This window comes from Trematomus bernacchii, unplaced genomic scaffold, assembly GCF_902827165.1.
Source record: "Trematomus bernacchii unplaced genomic scaffold, fTreBer1.1, whole genome shotgun sequence".
NCBI classification, from domain to species: Eukaryota; Metazoa; Chordata; class Actinopteri; order Perciformes; family Nototheniidae; genus Trematomus; species Trematomus bernacchii.
The window spans coordinates 10,421,941-10,443,369 of NW_022988050.1; the positions used below are offsets into that span (position 1 = coordinate 10,421,941).

The window sequence follows — 21,429 nt, forward strand, 5'->3', positions numbered from 1 at the left end:
GACCTACTGCACTCTGACAAATTCCCACACTTATCTATGTACACCATTTTTTTTTTTAAATGGATACATTAATCCATAAACAAACAAATCCAAATTGCCAGAGGAGTTATAAAGGGATTTGGCTGGCATGCCCCTGTGTGCCATTTTCCTCTACTGAACAGCACCCTGAGCTTCTGTCTCTCAGCATACAGTGTGTGCATGTGTGTGTGCGAGTGTGTGTGTCTCCCGCTGAGCCTGTGTGGAGTGTGTGATCACACATCCTCCCTCTGACTGGCTGCACCCTACAGCCACACACAACTGAGATGTCTCTGGCAAGCCCCCCCTCGCACAAACGCCTGTTATTTGGTGTGTGTGTGTGTGTGTGTGTGTGTGTGTGTGTGTGTGTGTGTGTGTGTGATCTTCAGCTAGTTACCATGGAAATAGGCCAAGCAGCAGGCACGCGGGGGACAAGCAGAACAATGTGATTTAACTGAGAGACACACACACTGTGCTGCACTGGTTGAGAAACACACACACACACACACACACACACACAAAAACACAGGCACACACACACACACAGACTAAGACACACTGAGACATACACAGGGCTGGCGAGTGATGATGATGTGTATTGATGGTAGAGAGTTCCTGGAAGCCAGAGTGAGTCAAGGCACAAGTCAATCAAACTCCCTGACCCTGCGCTGGAGGCATAAGGAAGCGGGACCACTGGAGCAGCCAGACAGCGAACACACATGGAAGGCGCTTCCACGTGCACCGTCCAGGTGAACACACTGGCTGTTCTGTCAGACACAGACACAGCATATGTTGTCTGTGAGGCTTATGGAAATCAAGCCCAGTTCAGTTTGAGCATGGAGAAATGGTGGCAAAGTGAGTTTTTCTTCAAGAGTTTTTCTACAATACTGTAGACATAACTACCGGAACAATTTTACGGATACTTTTCTTGCTCAAGTACACTTCCACATGGCAGATGGTTCACATTTTCTGCCTTCTAATGGAATTATATGAATTTATTTTGAAAAACATAACAGCAATGCCTATTACCATTAATAATTACCCTGTTACTCGAGATAATCCACAGACCCTTACCGAAATATACCCACTTATAAATATAAATTCAAAAATAGCACTACAGGTCAGAGGACAATTATGTGTTTAACCACTAAGAACAGCTACATTTTAAAAAGTACTTTAGCTAGAAGTTAAATTAGCCAAAGTGGTGAGGTATCCATGTTCAAGAGTTCTGTCGCAACCCCAATACAATTCAGATTCATGTAATTTTGTTTGTGGTGCTCACAGCTTTAATAAAAGACATTTGAACAGAGGTTTGTCTTTCCAGAAACAATGTCCTACCCTGAACAGTTCACAGACTATATTCCTGTCAACAGCTTGTTGAAAGCATGGGAAATAATACCAAAACTCTTAGTTACAGAAGTGGGAAATATGCTCTTTAGCAATTTTGTGAACAGACCCTTGAACCTCTTCAACAGAACAGACATTTGACATTAAAGGCTAGCATTATTCAATCCCTCAGAACTATTCATTATTTAAAGGTCTCTCACTTTACAAAAAAGGGCAGACTGAATTAAAGAGATGTTCTGTATAAAATTATATGATGTAACTGTGCAGCCCTCACAATTGGCACCATAGCGTTTAATACACCACCACCACACAAAGCTTTTACAATGCAATGCAATCCAAGTATGTTATTCTAATATTCTCTCTACTTTGTTACAGTAATACGGAAGGCCAGGCCTGCTTTCAGGTGGGATCAGATAAGCCTTAGCCCAGGCTCTTGACCGTTTACACTGACTTAAGGTCACTTAAAAACATGTTTGGGGACAGTGTTGTGCTGTCCTCTTGTATAAAGTCCTAACAGCTGGCCTGTGAGTGCGAAAAAAAGGGCCACCAAGGTGACACAAAAATTAAAGGACATGTCTGGTGATATTCTGCATACAGTACATCTGCAAAAGCTAGCAATGAACTGATCCTACTTACAAGTGTTGTGTGTGTAACCAAAACCCAATATATCTTATATATGGTTATATTATACACAAAGCTCCATCGTTAACCAACAACAAAAACCCATCAATGACCTGCTGACACCATCATGCTGCTGTCAATACTCTACTAGAGCACCAACATGTGTATTCATCCACAACTGAAAATGGTTCCTAACAAATCATAATTACATTACATGTTACTTGTTAGACACTTTTATCCAAAGCGACTTACATACTGTGGACGGGATTGTATGTATACAGGAGCAATTTGGGGTGAAGTGTCTTGCCCAGGGACACAACGACATGCTGACTGCAGTGGGTTTTGAACCTGTGACCCCCTGATCCCCCACACCAAGGCTCTATCCACCAGGGCTCTATCCATTACGCCACACGCCACTGCCCATCTAGTAATAGTAATTACAGATGTGGACTAAGGTTTTTTTTGTTTTTGTAAATGAGAGGACACAGCTGTCAAAGGCTGTTACTAAATATTCTTGCTATTTCTATATATGTGTGACTTGTTTAAAAAATGTATGCCTCAAGTGAGGTTGAATTAGATAGCAAAAAGGCTTAGGGGACTGTTGATAGACATGTGTTTAGAATGTGGGATTTGTTGACTACACGAAAACGGTAAGGCAAACGAACCGAAATCATTAACAAAAAAGTCTTCCGTCCACACGCAATAGGCACCTGAAACGTGTCCTTCCACACGAGACCGCTCGACCCGCTGGAGACGCTGTAGTACATATGCCGGGCCTGTAAGTGGCGCTGTACTTCCGCCACAAAATACACCAAAAGCAGTGAAGAAGACTTCCGAGCATGGTTTCCATGGTTGCCCTTCTGATTATTCTCCACGGTGGATTTAGCAGCAGAGGTGGGGAGAGGCAGGGCTCTTTTTCTCCGTCAGCAGCAGCTGATCTCTGATCTCTCTCTCCTGTCCGATTAGACTTCACTCGCGTTTATGTCCATATCGATCAGATCTAGCTAGTTCTAGCTAATGACTGCCTGAGTGTCAAAGGACACTCGAATAAGCGAAATTTTGACCGGAAATTTTAGATTTCGGCTAACGGAAACTCTGCCGTGCGGGGGGGTCTGCTGGAGGCACCTGCTGGGTGCACTGTCCTGCGAGATACCGGGACCTGGCTCGAAACACTCGGAAAACTGTTGTTGTTGTTGGCGAAACACATCAGCAATGACGCGGGTGACACGGGGGTGAGCAGGAGAGGTGGGGAGAGGCGGGGCTATTGCGTCATCGTTATCAGAAAATAATCGTATAGGGCGTAGACACGGAGCCGTTTGGCCCCCCAGAGCGTTGCGTCCGCAGATCTACCCACCTTGGGACCCGTTATCGTTATCGTTATCTGCGTTTCCCTGTCGGCCTCGTGTGGCCGAACCGTCTATATGATAGAGAACTGTAGCGGATACGACAGTTACCGTTCTCGTGTGGCTCCAGCCTAAGAAGGTTCACACAATGAGAGAGTACTGAAGTGTGATATTGCCTCAACAAATAGCAGGAGCAGGCAGATAACGTGTGTTGTTGACGTGTGAGTTAATGACCAGGAGAAACCTAGGTGTAAGGAAGGTTGAATGTTAAGTAAAACATCAAAGGGACATTAAATCTGTATTTGTATCCAAATGGATGTGTGAGTCAGTGTGACACAAGATGAGTACTTGTGGATCGATAAAGCCAGCAAGGGCACAGCTGGGAGCATTGAGGACAGACAGCTGTTTTCATTGTTCCACTTTACTGTCACTCTCCTTTACATTTTCCCTGTTTCTGTCTTTTTCCCCAGGCCCTCGCACAATTTCTCACACAATCTTTTCACTATCTAACCCACAGCTTTCCTCTTCACCTCCATCTTCCCCCTTACTTCCCTTTTATCGCCTCTTTTCTCTGAACTCTTCAAGCGACATGCAGGAATCAGAATCTGAAAGAATGGCTCAATTAATGTTTGACCCCTGGTGCACTTTGACGCTTCCTCGCAAACCAAAATCAAATGCAATTAATGTAAATATCCTGAAAAAGTACATACACACATATATGCTCTTAATTAAGTAATGAAAATATTGGTGTACACACGGCATCTATTGCACGTCTGTCCGTGGGAGAGGGATCCCTCCTCTGTTGCTCTCCCTGAGGTTTCTCCCATGTTCCCCTTTAAACTGTGGGTTTTCTCCGGAAGTTTTTCCTTGTACGATGTGAGGGTCTAAGGACAGAGGGTGTCGTATTGTCATACTGATATTCTGTACAAACTGTGAAGTCCACTGAGACAAATGTAACATTTGTGATAATTGGGCTATATAAATAAACATTGATTGATTGATTGATTGATTGATTGATTGATTGATTGATTGATTGATTGATTGATTGATTGATGGTGTCCTAACATTTATCTGAAAGATTGGGACTTAAATGTTCTATTATTTTACAATTAAGAAATAGAGTGGTGCAGTGACAAGTCCTAAAACCCGGAAGTGAGTTAGCATTTTACCACTACGGGTTCCCTCGTCTCAGTCAATGGGATTTCTCTTTTGGAAAATATCTGGAAATAAGGTCTGTGGTTGACACAAATGTAAGAGACGGATCACGTTTTGTTCTACGACATTAAATACATCAGCAGTGACCCCACTGGTGTCTGAAAAATGATGGTTGTTAACAAGTGGCTGAATAGGACTACAGAAGTTGTCGAGGACGTTGTACGTCATTACGCCGAACTCGTAAACACTCCCGCTAAGTTTCTTTGCCCCTGTTCTGCTTGAAAGCAAGTACCTGCGCTCTTGCAAACTGTTAAAACAAACGCTTCAACTTGTACAATTTAGAATCTGTATTTTCGAGTTACGCCTTAAGTTGGCGTGACGTTGAAGTCGTGCGACCCTGCTGTACTCGGCTGTAGTTCGATTATAGCATAACGTTAGCATTTTGCTTCTGGCGATTAGATTTATGATTCGAAAATTATAGAAGTGGGGTAGACATGTGGATATTATTCGGCTGAACAAAACGTGTATTTATCTAACAGGTTCGTGTTCCACAGACCTTATTTTTTACAATATTCCAAAAGCCTATGGAGAAATCCCATTGCTTTTTTGTCGAGGGAACCCATGCGCAGCTTACTTCTGGGTCGGCCTACAAAGATACGTCATCCCTGCACCACTCTATTAGATATTATATCTAATATTTTACCTAAGTCCCTAAGAGCTCCCGAGCCGCAAGGTTAGAAACCACTTGTGTAATATACACTATATGGCCAGACGTAATGGGATACAAGGCTATTAAACCCCTGCAGTGTGTGTGTGATTGTTGAACTCATTATTTCTAAACCATAAACATTATAATGCTGATATTAAAGCCACTGGTCTGGTCTCAGACTTTGCAGTTTTAGGAACCTGGCTGCGGGGACTTTCTGCCACAAGAGAATTACTGAGGTCTAGCACTGGCGGTGGGCAATAAGGCCGGCTCACATCTCATTTCAGCTCATCCCAGAGGTGTTTGATGGGGTCAAATTCTGGGTCTGTGCAGGCTGGAACAATTGTTCCACAACAAACTGGGGAACCACATCTTTAAAAATCTCATTTTGCAGGGAAGGATCTTTCCCTGCAAAATGAGTGACAGGGAAGGATCTTTTCCAAACTGTTGTTAGCACAATTGGAAGCACCCCTTGTTGTCTAAAATTGTATATTTGCAAGAAGCTGACACCAAGTAGCTGTTCTGAAGCCTTCGTGGAGTTTGTCATGGATTGTAGATGTTGAAATTCAAGACTCCAAATTGCTTTGCCTAATAGTTTCTAATGTCAAGAGGTCAAGAATGCAAAAAATGTTTTCTGACCTTATTCCCATTTGTGGGTTTAAAGGTACTTCAGAAAAAGTTTTGAATGATATGTCCCCTTTAGAATGAGAGCAAAATACAGAGCTACAGTATGAAAGACAAACCAGAATAAAAGTACAGAAAAGTATGTGTTCTTTTACTTTCGTCCCACATCTACAGTATTACCTCCAAGAAAGGTCACAGACTCCGTTGTTCCCATTTCAGACCCTGTAGTCTACAGCAGGGGTGTCCAAACTATGGCCCGGGGGCCAAATGCGGCCCGGCCCGCGAGTCATTTTTAATCGGCCCTCAGCAGACAGTAAAAGTATAATGGAATATGGCCCACAAATTAAACTTGTGCTTGTACTTCATAAATATATATGTAAACATATATTACTCAGTAGTATTCATGTGTTAATAGGCACACTTTTCAGTTTAAAACTATTTCTAACAAATCTAAGTTGATGAGAAAGAAGCCCAATAACTAATTTGTATAACAAGCTTGAAATCTACCCTTCATATTTCCCCTTATTATAAGCAATCTGAGCCTCCTGTTTTAAGGAATGAGCTGCCAACACAATAACTGAAACCCTACAGAGAGCTGTGTGTTTCTTTGTATCAATATCAACCATCATTTACCTACATTTCATTGATTTTCCTAACTTATAACTTATGAGGCAATAAACCTCTGGTGAGCGGCCCAGCCCTTCGTATATTTTACTGTATGTGGCCCTCTGTGAAAAAGGTTTGGACACCCCTGGTCTACAGCAATACAATAATAAAAAAATTAAAACTAAGACTAAAACTTGGTCTAATATGTTCTGCATTTTACAACCCTATACAGTATGTATTCTTTTTGGCTGAGAGTAGGGATTATGACATTTAAAAAAATGGCAGATGTAAATAAAATGCTGTGAATGACGCTGTGTTATAATGTGAGTGTCCTGCTCCTTGTGGCGTTAGTGACAGAGACATCGGTGTCATGCAGGCTCAACACAGAGCTGATATTCTCCCCGAGGACAATCGCATGTCTCTCACACCTTCTCCCTCCCACTTGAGCAAATAGAAAAGGCGAGAAGTTTATTTATACATCCCCGTAAAAGACAAAGGTTTGGATTTTTTTTTCACCAAACATGTGCTCTCTGTTTCCTTCCCCTTTGGCTGCACTTTCTTACTCACCCTCCCATTCACTTTTGTCTCTCACTTTCTTTAACTGACCTCTATTTTCCAATTCTCATTCACTCTCTATACTTCTTTCTCCATTCATCTGTCTTTCATCACACACACACACACACACACACACACACACACACACACACACACACACACACACACACACACACACACACACACACACACACACACACACACACACACACACACACACACACACACACACACACACACACACCACACACACACACACACACACACACACACACACACACACCACCCACACACACACACACACACACACACACACACACACACACACACACACACACACACACACACACAACACACACACACACACACACACACACACACACACACACACACACACACACACACACACACACACACACACACACACACACACTTCCCTGTAACTGGGTTATGTGTAACTTCAAATAGCCATAGTTGACAATAGGGAGAGCCCAGAGTTCGTCCTCCCCTCTTTCTCTTCCCACTTTAAATCTAAAGATATTGTGTGTGTGTGTGTGTGTGTGTGTGTGTGTGTGTGTGTGTGTGTGTGTGTGTGTGTGTGTGTGTGTGTGTGTGTGTGTGTGTGTGTGTGTGTGTGTGTGTGTGTGTGTGTGCATACAGTAAGCACACGTGCAGCTGCATGTGGGAGCATATTAGCGAGGCACAGATCCTTTTTTTTTGCAAGCGTCAAGGTCATTTCCCCGCTCTGTAGCATTAAAGTATAAATGTGAAAACCTGCGTTTAACTCATGCACGTGCACGACACACACACGCTTTAACCTAGATGCAACCCATTATCACCGTGGCACACGTGCACACCCAATCCTATTAGTAGCAAATATGAAGAGGGGTGAATATTTGCTTAATATTTAGGCTGTTGCGTAACCATCCTTATTTACGACACATGTTGAGACTCATGTGGGGGTTTTACAGTTTAAGGAGGAGAGACATTGAAAGGCAAGGAGAGGACAACAAATGAAAGAAAGGGAGAAACAGGAAAGGAGAGGTCGGAAGGGGAAGTAGGGAGATAAAAGAATGGAGAAGAAGAGAAATTAGGGAAGTTGGAAAGGGAAATAAGAGGAAAGGAACGGGAGAGAAGAGAACAGGTGGGTGGTAGAAGGGGAGGAAAGGAATAAGTGGGACATTAGATTGAATAACCAACCACAAGAGGACCGGCTGTGAGAAAAAGAGGAAGAACTCTCCAGTGCATGGTAAAGGTCAAAGGAGACATACGAGCGTGCCCCTCTACCACGACTTCATCTGCTCTTCCTTGTTCCTCAAACCTCTTATAATGCCATTCATGTGGGCCCAATGAAATGTCAACAATAGATGAATTCACACGATCACGTCTAGAAAAAAAATACTCTGGGGATTGAAACCAATTAAGTGAATTAAATAGATGTACTAGACACAATTGATTCACAGCATGATGTCTGCAAACATGTGCAATAAGTCAATGAGACCGTGAGATTGATTGTTTCTCACAGATCAACACATTTGGAGATGTTGTTTCCGACAGATACACAAGAAGTAATCTTAAAGGATAAGCAATCACATAGTCAGAAAACTGATGAATAAACAGCCTAAAAATAGACAGGAAGTCAAATCCCGAGCACAGATCTTCCTCCTCAGCTCTGAGGACGTTCCTATCAAGTGTCAAGCTGTCCTCCAGAGCGACATACATCATCACATATGATTGGTTTGAGTATTTCAATAATGCCAGTGGAAACCCCCCCTAGGAGAATTGCTGTCAAACGGAAGTCACGCTTTACTGGCACTGTGGTTACCTCAGGACAAACAATTGTATAGATAAAAGGTAAAGTGGGGTTCCCTCAGGACATCCCTAGTTATACAAGATGTAAGACAATAATACTGTAAGCTACAATGACAGCTTATACAATATGGAAACAGAAGAATATATAAAAGGCATGTCTAGTTAAATATAGTGCAAATATGGGCCATGAGCCAGTGGTTTTCAGATAGAAAAGGGTGAGTGGGGTATTGCAACATTTGGAGGCAGCAGAAAAGCACACACACACACACACACACATTATGCACACGTGATATAATGGAAACTATAATGAAAACTTCATCTCCAAAAACTGAAATTGATGATAAGTCCACCTGAAATGCCAAGGCGACATTTCAGCTGAGTTTAGAGGGGGATGCTGTGTGTGTTTTCATGCTGTGGCCAAATAGACCTTTCCAGCCTCCTTTTTCTCCCATGTGAAGATAAAATGCTTCACTATGGCAACTAGGGCTTCCCCCTCTGGGTCAATGAGTTGTCTAGCTAACTGGTTGCTTTAGTCGACTACAATTATTCATTTTTTGGGGCATTCTTTATTCTGACTTCCAATATGTGCACATCTCCGAATCAACAATATTTATAGTGGTGCTTTAGGGTGAGTATTTATTGGAGAAACTTGGTTTAGGAGCAACCAAATTGTATAAATTATAGTTGACTCAAGGACAGCCCTGTAGTCTCTGAAATATTAGGATTTTAGGGTTATGACTTAAGGGTTGTTTGGTTTAAGTATAGTAGTAAAGGATAGGGTAAGCCTTTAACTAAATCACTGAAAGTCAATCCAATATCCTCACAAGTATCCAAAACAAAAAAGCAGATGCTCCCCAATGATGGGGTGCCCTAAGTTCCCTCTTTTTTGATAAGTATTCACGTGCGTGAGTGCTCTATCACCATCGCTAATGTGACGCCACAATGGAGTGCCGGTGATGCGGGCCCGGTGAGGGGCCAAAGTCATCAATCAGGCGGATCGAAACCGCAACGATAAATCAATAGCGGCCTCCGGGAGCGATGACAGTGGCGCGTGAATCCGCCTCGGTCTCTCTCGCGGCCATCCATCAACAAGTCCACAGTTCACCAAGTACAGGGCAGCAGCCACGCGCACAGTGGCGCGGCATGTTAACGGTTGTACGGGAGAGTAACATTAACACATGTCAGTGTGTGGAAAACGAACCGGGACTGTGGCGACAGGGTGAAGTTAAAGGGGAAGGGCTGCGTGTGTCCGTTAAAGTGGCAAGCGGCGTGCAGCACGAGGGGGAGTTGCTGCGTAGAGGAGAATTACCGACCCGAGACCACCTGACACAATAAAAACCTACAAGTGACAATAGAAAGGTGGAGGAAAACCTCAGGGAGACAACGCTGCAAGTTCTGCAAGTGATGCTGCTGATGGGAGGAATCACACCGGAGAAGAAGGTGACAGCCACACTGTGAGACTGTCACATCTGTTGAGGATAACAACTGGCTGACACCCCCCCAGAACCTCACTCACACACCTACCGATGGTGTCCGGTCACACGCGCGTCCCCCTGTCCTCTATCAGTGATGTAGTCCATTCAATGCGAGTGTTTTCTTTTTACTCACCCCGTGTGCTGTCGCTGCCAGTCTCCGTCCGCTCCCCTGTCCTACCGTGTGATTTAACGCGAGAGAGGGCGAGCCGTGGGCGCGTGCAGCCCCCACCAGCGCCATCCATCGCTGCGGTCGCGGCACGCCGCTCTCGCGATACCGTGCCATCTTCATAGGAGTGTGTGTGGTGTGACGTAGCAGTTTTACCAGAGTCCCGTTGGCTCACTCAGCCCGATGCCGCCGTCTCCTGGGCGAGAGGCGAAAAGAGCAATAGGATGGTGATGTCATCCCGTATTTGATTTTATTTATTTATTTTTTATAGGGACAATCAATCAATGGTAGTTCTAGACTAATTATACCTGGGTGGGAGGAGTTATTTTATTGAGGGGGGACAAAGAAACAAAAAGAGTCATCACGTTTTCAACAATTTTAGTATCAACTCATTCCCTATACAACAACAACAACAACAACAACAACAACATAAAATACCTTAAGTGGTGTTTGTTTTAGTAATATTTGTGTCAGTGACTTGGTTACATTTTCATTAAATACAATTTTAAAATCTGGTTATTGTTATCTCAACATCAAGTTACATTACAGTCTTTGCTGCGAAAATATCACCAATGGTGTCATCATGACATTTTCTTTTGGAGAGGGGCCACAGGTGGGGTCCACATTCAGTGTTACAGGATTAACCCCATTTGTTTGGTTCTCTCACACACCTCCACAGTCAGATGTAACCTGCTGTCATAAACATGGAGAACACCTGTTTACTTCCTTTCATTGGAGATCTGCCAGCACAAGTTTACTGTCACACTGCTTTTCACAGAGAAGGTGAGAGGTCATCTTATAGGCATTTACAGAAATAGAAACCTTTTGGGGAAATCCCCTTATTTGTTTTCTTGGTAAAAGTTAGATGAGAATTTTGATTTCTATTTTAGACATTTTGTTTATTTTCTTTAGAGCAAGGTGGTTTAGTGTTTACATAATGTTCTAAATATGATCTGATAAGTTACACCTCTCCTTTGGGAACTTTGTTTCATATAGTTTTTTAACTGTTTGCTTAATATGGTATTAATATAGGTTAAAAAACCCACATAAAGAAAGGCTTTTAAGATTTTCCCTTTTGGCTCGTTGCTTACTTACTTTGGGACCTAAGCCGCTACTTTATTCATTTATTTTAGACCTTTGAAGATGAGTAAAACAAAGAATTCAGATCAGATTTATTTTCCAAAATGATGTTGTAAAGTTTTTAGTTTTTTTTTAATAATCAGGACTTTTGAGTAACACTTCAACAAGTCCAGGACTTGCACAGTGTTGAAATGAGAAGCAGACAGACCTTTTGTAAAGGGGACTTTATTGCATAAATACATTGTTTTAAGAGTGCAGAGTGCTCATCTGTACCTATTCACACAGGTCTTACATCGGTTCACAGCATGCTAGATATGGGTAAGACTCAATCATGGTTGGAGATGATGGGATTAGAAAGCACACATATGGGAGATTCTAAGTCATTTTCCATCAAGTCGTTTTTTAAGTTTTTTTTTTCTCCAGCAGTTCTACCAATCATCATGTCGTCAGTCATGTGGTGTCAATTATAAACTGTGCCTAATGTTCTCATTTATTCACTCATGTGAGGGTGTTTTCTTCATGTGTGTGTATGAGTTCCAGTGCATGTATTGCTTGTGTGTGCATGCGTGTTCACAGGTCGTCTGTCTCATCGAAGGGGATGATGTCCATGTGGAGGTTTGAGTTGTCCTCACTGCAGATCCATCCAATGGGCGTGCGGTTGAATGAGGGCCGTGTGCGCATGTCCCCCTGCTGACCGGGCAAAAGCTCCATCTCGTCTGTGCCATTATTGAACTGTGGGAGTTCGAAGGACAACATCTTGGACACCTTGTCTACGCCGCCAAATGGCAGCGCGGTCCTTGGGAAAGAGAACAAGGAGATACAGGAAGTTAGGGAGCAAGAAGGGAAGACCAGGAAAGAACAGAACATATGACTTGTAACGTAATTTGATTACAAATTACGTGAAGTTTCAATGTTATACATTGTTTGCTGGTTGCAGGGATGATCTACTTAACCAACTATGTGTCATGAGAACAATGTAATTTCAATTTCAATTCAAAGAAAATGTATCTTCTCTGTTGCGTGTTTAAACACAAAGTTACTGAAGTGAAATTACTCAAAACATTACAAGAGGCAGGAAAGCATTGCCGTAATGGTATTAATTTAGCTTTTTATTAGTTTAAAAACAGTTTGTAAAACATACAAATATATCCCTAAGGTTCCAAGATTGATCTTAAGTAAAGGATGGTTTGAAACCAAAATAATGTTTGTTGGGTACGTCTGTGATTTTTTTACATTGACAGGAAACGTATTTGTGGTACACCAAAAACAAGCCTAATACAGGAGAAAATATGTTTCCTTTGAAATGTAATTTACAATTCAGTTTTGTTGTGTGGGAAAGTATTTGTAGGAGACCAGGCTGACTGACACATTTTACATAGCCAATTTTTTTTGACTTATAGGCTAACGCAAAACAACTATGGACAAATTAAATCAAGTCAGTTAAATTCAATGGTATCATCATTTTACTTTTTGTTGCATACAAGGAAATGTGATTTTTGTTTGTGTTTACCTGTTGAAGCTCTTGTACATTGGCAGGTCAAGGTGCTCTTGGATGGGTCCTGGCATGCAAGACCTCATGGTGGCTCTCAGCTCCTCGTTGCCCCTCATTGCCCGTTCCCATGGCGATACGTAGATGGGTACATACTGCTTCCTTCTCTTCTCCTTCTCTGCTTTCTCATCCAATATCTCTTTTACGACTGAAAACACGCAGGAGGGGAGAAGCAGGGAGATTTAATGCAAAATCTTAACAGAAAGAAACACTGAAAAAATCGAATAATAATCTTTGACCCCACCTTCTTCCTTCTTTACATCAGGCTTTGGTGGGACAGGAGGGGGGCACATCAACATGTTCTCGAGGTTCTGCTGGAAGGACAAAAAAAGGAAAATCATTATTCTGCTCCGTAAAGATCTATACACACAACCTAGTGTTCACAAACACAACCTCCCATTCTCTTATTCACTCTTACCTTGTTCATGGTGGTCACGATGAACTTCTCGACTCTTTGCTGTCTCATCCTGAACATCTTGGAGCCCTTGTTTGTGTTCAAAGAGAGCTCCTCCAGCATGGTGTCCTTGGGCGTCTTGATCTTGGTGCCCAGGTCAAACTCAGCAGCCTCGGAGTCTGACTCATCATCTGACAGGAAGAGGAAGAGGATGTAAGGAAGGGGCTAAATATTGCAGGTGGTGTATGCAGAGAAAAGGTAGGGAAGATCTTTATTGAATTATATTGCATTACTGCACCAACAAGGTGCTTTTATTTTCATTATTTCACATTTTCTGTTGATCTGTCCAATCAGTTCAAGATGAAAAAGCGTGTTTTAATAAAACAAATGTTATAACTTTTGTGATGACTTTTAATAAATACAAATATTATCATTTTGGGAAATATCCTTATTTGTTTTCCAGCAACTCTTCTAGAAAAGTATATGACGCTACAGCCAGCATTTCTTAAATTAGCTTAGCAAAAAGACTGGAAAAAGGGAGAGCCTGGCTCTGACTTGTAATTGCACTGTTGAGGAACCTGCAATCTAAGTTTTTCATACATTACATAATTACACCATATGTGTATAAGTTATGACAATAAACCTTTGAATCTTGAATCCAAATGTAAGGAAATATGCTAACACACAGCACATGTTAACAAATGAACACCTTATACAGTATCTTGTGTACAGCAACAGTAAAGTGTAAAATAGTTGTGACAGTTTGAGCAAAGCTAACCTTTTTTGGCTGTATTCCAAGTGAAACACAAGCCATACATCTTCCGTACGGCAACTTATTCCCTTTGAGCAGTGTTTAGTTATAACAGGATTTATATAAAGTCCTGTGCATGTTATTGGGCCATTTCAAAGTGGACGGGCCTTAAATGTAGACTTTTCACATTGGCTTGACTTCATAGGGAGAGACGTCTCTAAACCAGGGGATCATTTATTTTGAGCTAAATCAACTACCCTGTGTGAACACTAAATGTAATGCTTTAAAAATCATAAGGTCCTATATGCGCTATGGGCTTCAAGAATGCAGAAGATCAGTGGAACATCTGGGTCATTTTATTCTCGAAAGTCAGACATCTTTGGCTTAATGCGCCACTGACCAAATCCAATAGAGATGAATGGGGTCCCATCTCCAACATTGTATCAAGTTATCTTTATACATCATCTCTTATGTCGTATCTTGTTTTACACCAGAAAAGCATATGCTGTTAAATAGGTTCAAGATATGAACAGTAAAGGCGTAAATTATTCATTCAATCTCGGCAACTATGAGAGCAGTATTGATTTTCTTCTCAATACTGCTTGGGAAAGAAACCCAAGAGTACCAGTTTTGGGCGTTTTTTTGTTTTGTTAATAAAGTCTTGGCGGAGGTAAAACACTTTCTGAAAAGTGCTCTCTCTTATAAGCCAAAACCATTTGGAAAATTAAACTGTGGGTTTATCTTCCACTGTATATCTTAAATTAAACAAGGGATGTATGAGAATGAAAAGGGCACATTTGTATCCTCTGGTATTCCATATTATCCTTGTGACGAATTAGAGATGAAACCTAGTGTACAATGTTATGGGATGTGTGTGTGGGGGGAGTTGTAGGGGTTACTAGGCCAAAGCAATATAGAAGAAAAGGGCACTGGGGAATGTCAAGGCAGGTTTTCTGTTAGAACTGTTTATTGAGGGAAATCCTAATAACACACTGCCGCTCTCCCTCTCTTTCCACTCTTCTGTTTCAGTGATGGAGAGATCTGATGGATTTTACTGCTCCACAGAGCTCCTCATAAAACTCTCTTCTCATCCACCACATACACTCTGATATCACTCATAACACCTGGAGTCCAGCCATAAACCGACACACACACACACACACACACATGCGCACGAAACCCATCTATAAAGCGGGGAGTTGGCATTGCAATGCTGCGGAGAGCTGTTAGCAGTACCTCATAAATCAGACTAGTGCAAGTGGGTGTGTATTAAGTGTGTGTGTATGTGCGAGAGAGAGGGAATAATTGTGGCTGCTGAGCAGAGCGAACTCTCCCATGGGGATATTGATTAGAGTGTTAATTCAGAAGAATGTGAAACTAGAGCTGGCTGCTGACTGGGAGGAAATTGGACAGACTGACAGAGGCAGGGGGAGGACGGACAGACGGACAACGTGCAGGCATGGGACAAATGTCACAACGACACAGTGGCAGGGATGATTGATAGATGAGTGGGTATTAGCTGGAGAAAAGTAAGGGATGAGCAGGGTAAGCTCCTGACTGACTGACTGAAAACAAACTGGTGAAAAGATACAGATGTTGCTGCAGATCTGACAGCAGAAGGACACAAATGGGGAAAGACAGATTGTTGAGACAAAAGCATGTAAACAGACACTCAGACCATGCTCAGATTGCACTCTCAGGGATTGGCAAAGGATATATTGTTGTTGGTAGCATATTATGCAACAAGTAAATGTCAGTCATATCGGCTCTGTGAGACTGCAATTAGGCACGGTGTTACTGTTGAGCTAAATGCTTTTGCCAGCAGGCTAATATGCAGATTTTTAGCAATTTTTATTTATATAATAAAATTATGTCACCCATCATGGTTTACTGTGTTGGCATGTTAATTCTCTGATGATTAGCACTAAACAAAAAGTATAGCTATGGCGAATAAGAATATCATTAATTGGGCAGGATGTTGGTCATAAACCCAAAAAGTATTGATACAGATTGAAACCTGATGATGGCTCTAAATGAGAAGTCAGAGGATCAGAAAAGTTATTAAAATTCATCATTAGTTTTTTTCACACAAACAATAATGTTACTGTAACCTTATGGATAAGTCAGGGGATCACCAGAGTGATTATAGAAAAACTCAAACGTCATGTAACTCAACATCTTACTAATCATACTAATTATTAAAAAGTACAAATAGCACAAATGTATAAGTACTAAATTATATTGCACTTAAAGTATCAACAGTGCTCGTATGCTAAACCATATCCCTTTTGAGTGTTATATATTATATAATATCATATTATATTATACTGGATTATATTATTTTACATTGGATTACTCTTGCATTAATGTGCGAACAGACTAAGGCCAAAATATGAACCTGTTCCAAGTTTAATAAGTTGCGTTGATTCCACTTCAGGCGCCTTAAACAAATATGGTGGGAACAGATTCACCGTACTGTTATTTTGTGTTGCCTCCAATGGTGACAGATTTGTGGCTGCTCTGCCATCTGATAATGACCGACATCCCTTCAGGAGATGCCACATGCATGTAAGAGATTGTGTTACTGCTTAGAACCGGTGTGTGTCCTTATTACATTTTAGGATCATAAGACCGCATGCAACGTTTACACCCCAGCAGTTCAATTTACACACACATGGGCTATGCAGATGGCAGACACCACGGAGTGAACCTTACAAATGAATTTGACATTTACTCGGCTGGATAATCAGATCACACGGGAGAAAGAGGAAGGTCTTCGAGGAATGAGGGTGAAGTTGAGGCAAAAGGTTTTGGATGCTGTTAGTGTGTGTGTGTGTGTGTGTGTGTGTGTGTGTGTGTGTGTGTGTGTGTGTGTGTGTGTGTGTGTGTGTGTGTGTGTGTGTGTGTGTGTGTGTGTGTGTGTGTGTGTGTGTGTGTGTGTGTAGGTGTGTAGGTGTGTAGGTGTGTAGGTGTGGGTTTTACCATCCTGGCTGATGTTGGACAGGTCAGTGATTATCTTGTAGGCCTTCTTCCTCTTGTTAGGAGGGACAGGAGTGCTGGGAGGCATGGCTAAAGGACAAAAAAGTGGAAATGATGACCTCGTAAAAATAATTGTCAGCGTGATTTACCTTTTTTTCAGGAAAGAATTGCAGTTGGACATTACATCTGGACTCGCTATTTCCAGATCTTTCACCTGCATTTAACAATCGTCTCGCTATTGAGATTTACCATCTTTTAAGATCGAAAGATTTAAAGCTGCACTAATCAATATTTTTAAATTAACATTGAATCAATTGACTTAAAGGTTTGCTTGTGGTGAAAACAATTCTTAACCTACTCTGCAGTGTCCTACTCAGTGACCAGAGCGTTTTAGCCCACAATGCTACAACCAACTGTGCACCACCTGCCCAATCCCCAGACTGCAGACAAAAAGGGTTAGCAGCTAGCTAGTGAAAATAGCGTAGCATTAGGCAGCTAAAGAGATTGGTGGAGACCAAAACAGAGCTTTTAAAGAGTGAATATTGGATTAACATTCATCAGGTGACCAGTAACATGACTCCATTTGCATGTTGTGCTGGAGGTTGTAACATAGGCAGCTGTTTGCAACAATAACTTTATAAGGCTATTAATATTTAAGGAGACTGTCCTGCCTAGGGGATCTTTTACAGTGTAAAACTACGTTTGCGATATAAAGTGGTCTCAGATCAGTGAAGTTTACATCATTTACTGAATGTATTATTGTGTGTTTTAATTGTATTTCTAATAGCATATCAATTGCTTATATAACATTTGGTTTTAAATATGCTCTGTAAATAAATTGGCTTGATTTAACTTGTAATCTATCATTAATTGAATTGAATTTAAAGTGTGAGACAGACTTAACGGATCTTTAAGAATTATACCCCTAATGCTCGAATGTTTTTGGTCTCTCGGGGGTCCAACAGAGACAGAATTAGCAGCAGTGAAATGTGAAACCACAAAATTGTTTGCATACTGTAAGTAGTTCAAGAAAAGTCTCTCTTGATTTCCAAGATATGTTTCTGTACAATTAGGTTGCACATCACATCCCAATTTCTAGCAAGCTCCAGCAGAAACCTCACTGGGTTCTGTAATTATTTTAAGCACAGGGCTATTGTGTGCGGGGGGACTATACACAACATTGTGTATAGCCCCCCCCCGCATGCCCTAGAGGACTACCATTCCCAATGGCAGCTCGTGTCTCTCTTGGCTAACCACTCAAATGGGGGCTGGCAGTATGTTGCTGTTACCAGGGTCGAAAGCAATTATGTAAGGCTGGAGGTGAGTCCCACTACAAGAGAAAAAGCTGGCTGGCCGGTCTGCAGGGAGACAGTTAATGTAATTGCTTTTCATCTGCTGTAATTGAAGCTCATTTCCTATCCTGGGATTCAGTTCTGTGCGCTATTTTTATGTACCCATGTTCTATAGTGGAGGAGTGGGACTGTACATTTAAAAGTACCAGCACACACACTCACGGATTTGCACTCAAATGGCTTTTCTCTTGTGATTAATGTGAGTCATTGGCCATGGATTAAAACTGGGGATTACAGGTGTTTTTGAATGTTCTGGGACAGGCCGGATGGAGGTAAACTGCTCTGCTGGAGGGCCTGGGTCTAGTTACCACCTCTCTGAGAGAAGAGGCGCTCCTATGGTGCTGACCCCCCCCCCACCCACCACGACCAGCCGATTTTAGCTCCTGATAAATCTTGAGGAGACAGCTGGGGAGGAAGGGCAAAAGGGCATCAGTAAGCACATTCCAAAATACACACATAGATCCATACCCGCGGACTAAAAACTCCAATGCAGAAGGCCACATTCATCCCCTACCACAGTGTTAAGTACAGCAAGAGCGGGTGGAAGAAATCTACCATCTGGCACTCGTGATTTAGAAATAATTACATTTGAAGCAACGTTTTACTCGAGAAACTGTATTTGCAATAAACCGGTCAAATTAAGTATCATGTAAAGCAATTCTTTAGCAATTTCTGGGACATTAAAAAAATAAAACAGTTAATATGAAGTAGAGCATCTGCTTCTCTTTTAATTCATTAATGTATTCGAAATACTAAAACCTCCACAGGCCATGGCCAAAATCCCAATACTACAGGACTTACATTGAACTGTCTCACTGTATTTAAATAGGATCTAGAATGATTTGACAACTCTGTGAGCATCAGTGCCAGATACTCCACAAACACTCAAGGCACGTGTGAGAGACATTTCTTTATAGCTGCGGTCACACAATATCACTTCGCTAATGTCTTACCTCAGACCCAGTTATCCACAGGTCACAGAAGGTCACAGAAAAAAGGTGTTGCTCAGAGGAGGAGGAATATAGATTTCCAGGTAGATTTGTGTCCAAGAGCTTGTATTGTACTGCCTGCCCTCCTCTTCGCCCTGGAGAGAGTGAAACCCTATCAGCAGGGCTGCTGCAGTGCTATGGGCCAGGCTTCAGGGTTGGGGGGCAGGGGGGAGGGTTTGGTTGGGTAGGGGCTAGAAAGGGTGGGTGTGGTGTTACAAGTTCACAGGTTACTAAAATAAGTGATCATAGAAAACTGACAATGTTTTTATAAAGTATCAACTTTATCTATGTATAAAAAAAAACATATAAACAAATAAATTACAAATGTTAAGATGACATGTAACTTATACCCTTTTCCAATCAAAACAAAATGTGCACGTGCAGGTTTTGCATTTTGTGATTTGACAGTAATGATGTTTTGTTTTTTGTCAAGTGGGAAAGGTGACTTTAAAAATATAACCTGTTGGTGTCCCATATTTTTCCTTTTCAGAAAAACCAGGGCTATTTTAAAATGAAGAAATAGTTCAGCAAGAATTCATAACATTTGATAATAAGCCTTTGGAACACAGGGAAGGAATGCATTGGTAGCATATATTTAATCCTGATTGTGAAAGTCAGCAGATGCTAGTAAAATTGATAAGGATCAGTACAATGATTTCATTGAATTCCAAGCCAGAATCATTTGTCCCACCCCTTCAATTCACAGGGAAACAACAGCAGCTTTTGATAAGATGACAAATAAAACCTGAGAATAGAAAACATATTTCTAGCAGTTACCTTCTTCCCCTGTCTCTTGGTGTTATGTGCTTAAGGGCATTTATGCTTTTGTTGATGTGTCTTTCTCCCCCTCTCATAGTCTCTATTCATCCTCCTCCAGCTAAACAAATGTTGTGGCTTCATGCCTTGTATGCTCCCGGCTACAGTGTGAGTTCCTCGTCAGTCACCTGCTTTTTAGGAGTCAACCAGAAGCCTTTATATATATTCAAATGACAATGTTTAAAACAAGGGTGAAAGGGGTTACTCAGGGGTCAGTAGAGATGAAAAATAGAGCTAGAGAGAGAACAACAGCCCACAGTACTATCAGAAACGTTGCTATCAGAAACAATGCCCGACTGTTTTGGACGTAATATGGTCGGTGTTTACATTAGCATCGCTAACACTCAGAGCTAACCTGTACTGGAGAGAGCATGTGTGTGAAGAAGCAGGAAATAAAAAGGAACTCGCCTCGTGGTATAACTCGCAAGAGAGAAAGCCTTTGAGCTCCATCCTGTTTCAGAAATAATCCTTGATAATCCATGATATGGCGTTTCATCACCGCAGTAGCTGCCGGTAGAATCTCCCGCATGAGCAGGCATAAATTCCCCCCTCTTTTTTATCATTCTTTTTTTTAAAGCTTTATACATAAAATCAGCACTTTTGAAAGAGGAAGTGAAATAGAGGGATATGAGGCATGGCTAGAATGGGTGATCTGTTTGGTATTTTGAGCAAAACACTTCACAGACATGTTTTTTATATATTTTTATATATCTGAGACCTATGCTATTGCCTAAAAATAGCATGATATGTGACCTTTAAAAAATGTGAAAGGCTCACCAAACTGATAACATATACTGTAATCCCAAGGGGAACATGAATGTCTGCAACACCAGATTTATCCATCTACTAGTTGTTCAGATATTTCAGAGGTAACGTTTACCTGCCAGTGGCGCTAAATATAATCCGATTCACCAAATATGTAAGAATTATTCTTTGGGGAACAGAAAAGTCAGTACATTTTTAATGGCATCTAATAGCTGTTAAGATATTGCAGTCTGGACAAAAATGGTGAGTCAACCAAGCACCATTGCACCATTGCCGACAGGCCCTTTAAGATTGCTATGCCAGAGCATGCCACTAGCACAGATAAAAAT

General features: G+C 41.6%; 2 protein-coding genes across 3 annotated transcripts in view; both read right to left on the bottom strand.

The window, feature by feature from the left end:
* The window catches only part of usp54b (ubiquitin specific peptidase 54b), a 51,057-nt gene extending 40,561 nt beyond the window's left edge, over positions 1-10,496 (bottom strand). For both annotated transcript variants that reach the window (XR_004555084.1, XM_034120170.1), the window contains exon 1: positions 10,393-10,496. The gene's annotated coding sequence lies outside the window, so the exon portion shown is untranslated. The remainder of the gene's footprint in view (positions 1-10,392) is intronic.
* A 1,218-nt stretch (positions 10,497-11,714) lies between these two features.
* On the bottom strand, positions 11,715-19,634 carry myoz1b (myozenin 1b). The gene is made up of 6 exons (XM_034119032.1): positions 19,484-19,634; positions 17,182-17,268; positions 13,473-13,639; positions 13,299-13,368; positions 13,016-13,202; positions 11,715-12,301 (listed from the first exon to the last, which is right to left on the bottom strand). Exons 2-6 carry the CDS (start codon positions 17,264-17,266, stop codon positions 12,076-12,078), a joined length of 735 nt encoding a protein of 244 aa, XP_033974923.1. The 5' UTR covers positions 17,267-17,268; positions 19,484-19,634; the 3' UTR covers positions 11,715-12,075.
* Between the last annotated feature and the right edge of the window lie 1,795 nt (positions 19,635-21,429).

Bases quoted from the DNA above. Each gene is read 5' to 3' on its own strand.
- myoz1b (XM_034119032.1), bottom strand. From the start codon at position 17,266: ATGCCTCCCAGCACTCCTGTCCCTCCTAACAAGAGGAAGAAGGCCTAC. The intron at 13,640-17,181 runs GTAAAACCCACA...TCTTCCTGTCAG, and splicing joins GTCCAACATCAGCCAGGATG to ATGATGAGTCAGACTCCGAG. The intron at 12,302-13,015 runs GTAAACACAAAC...CTCTTTCCCAAG, and splicing joins ATGTACAAGAGCTTCAACAG to GACCGCGCTGCCATTTGGCG.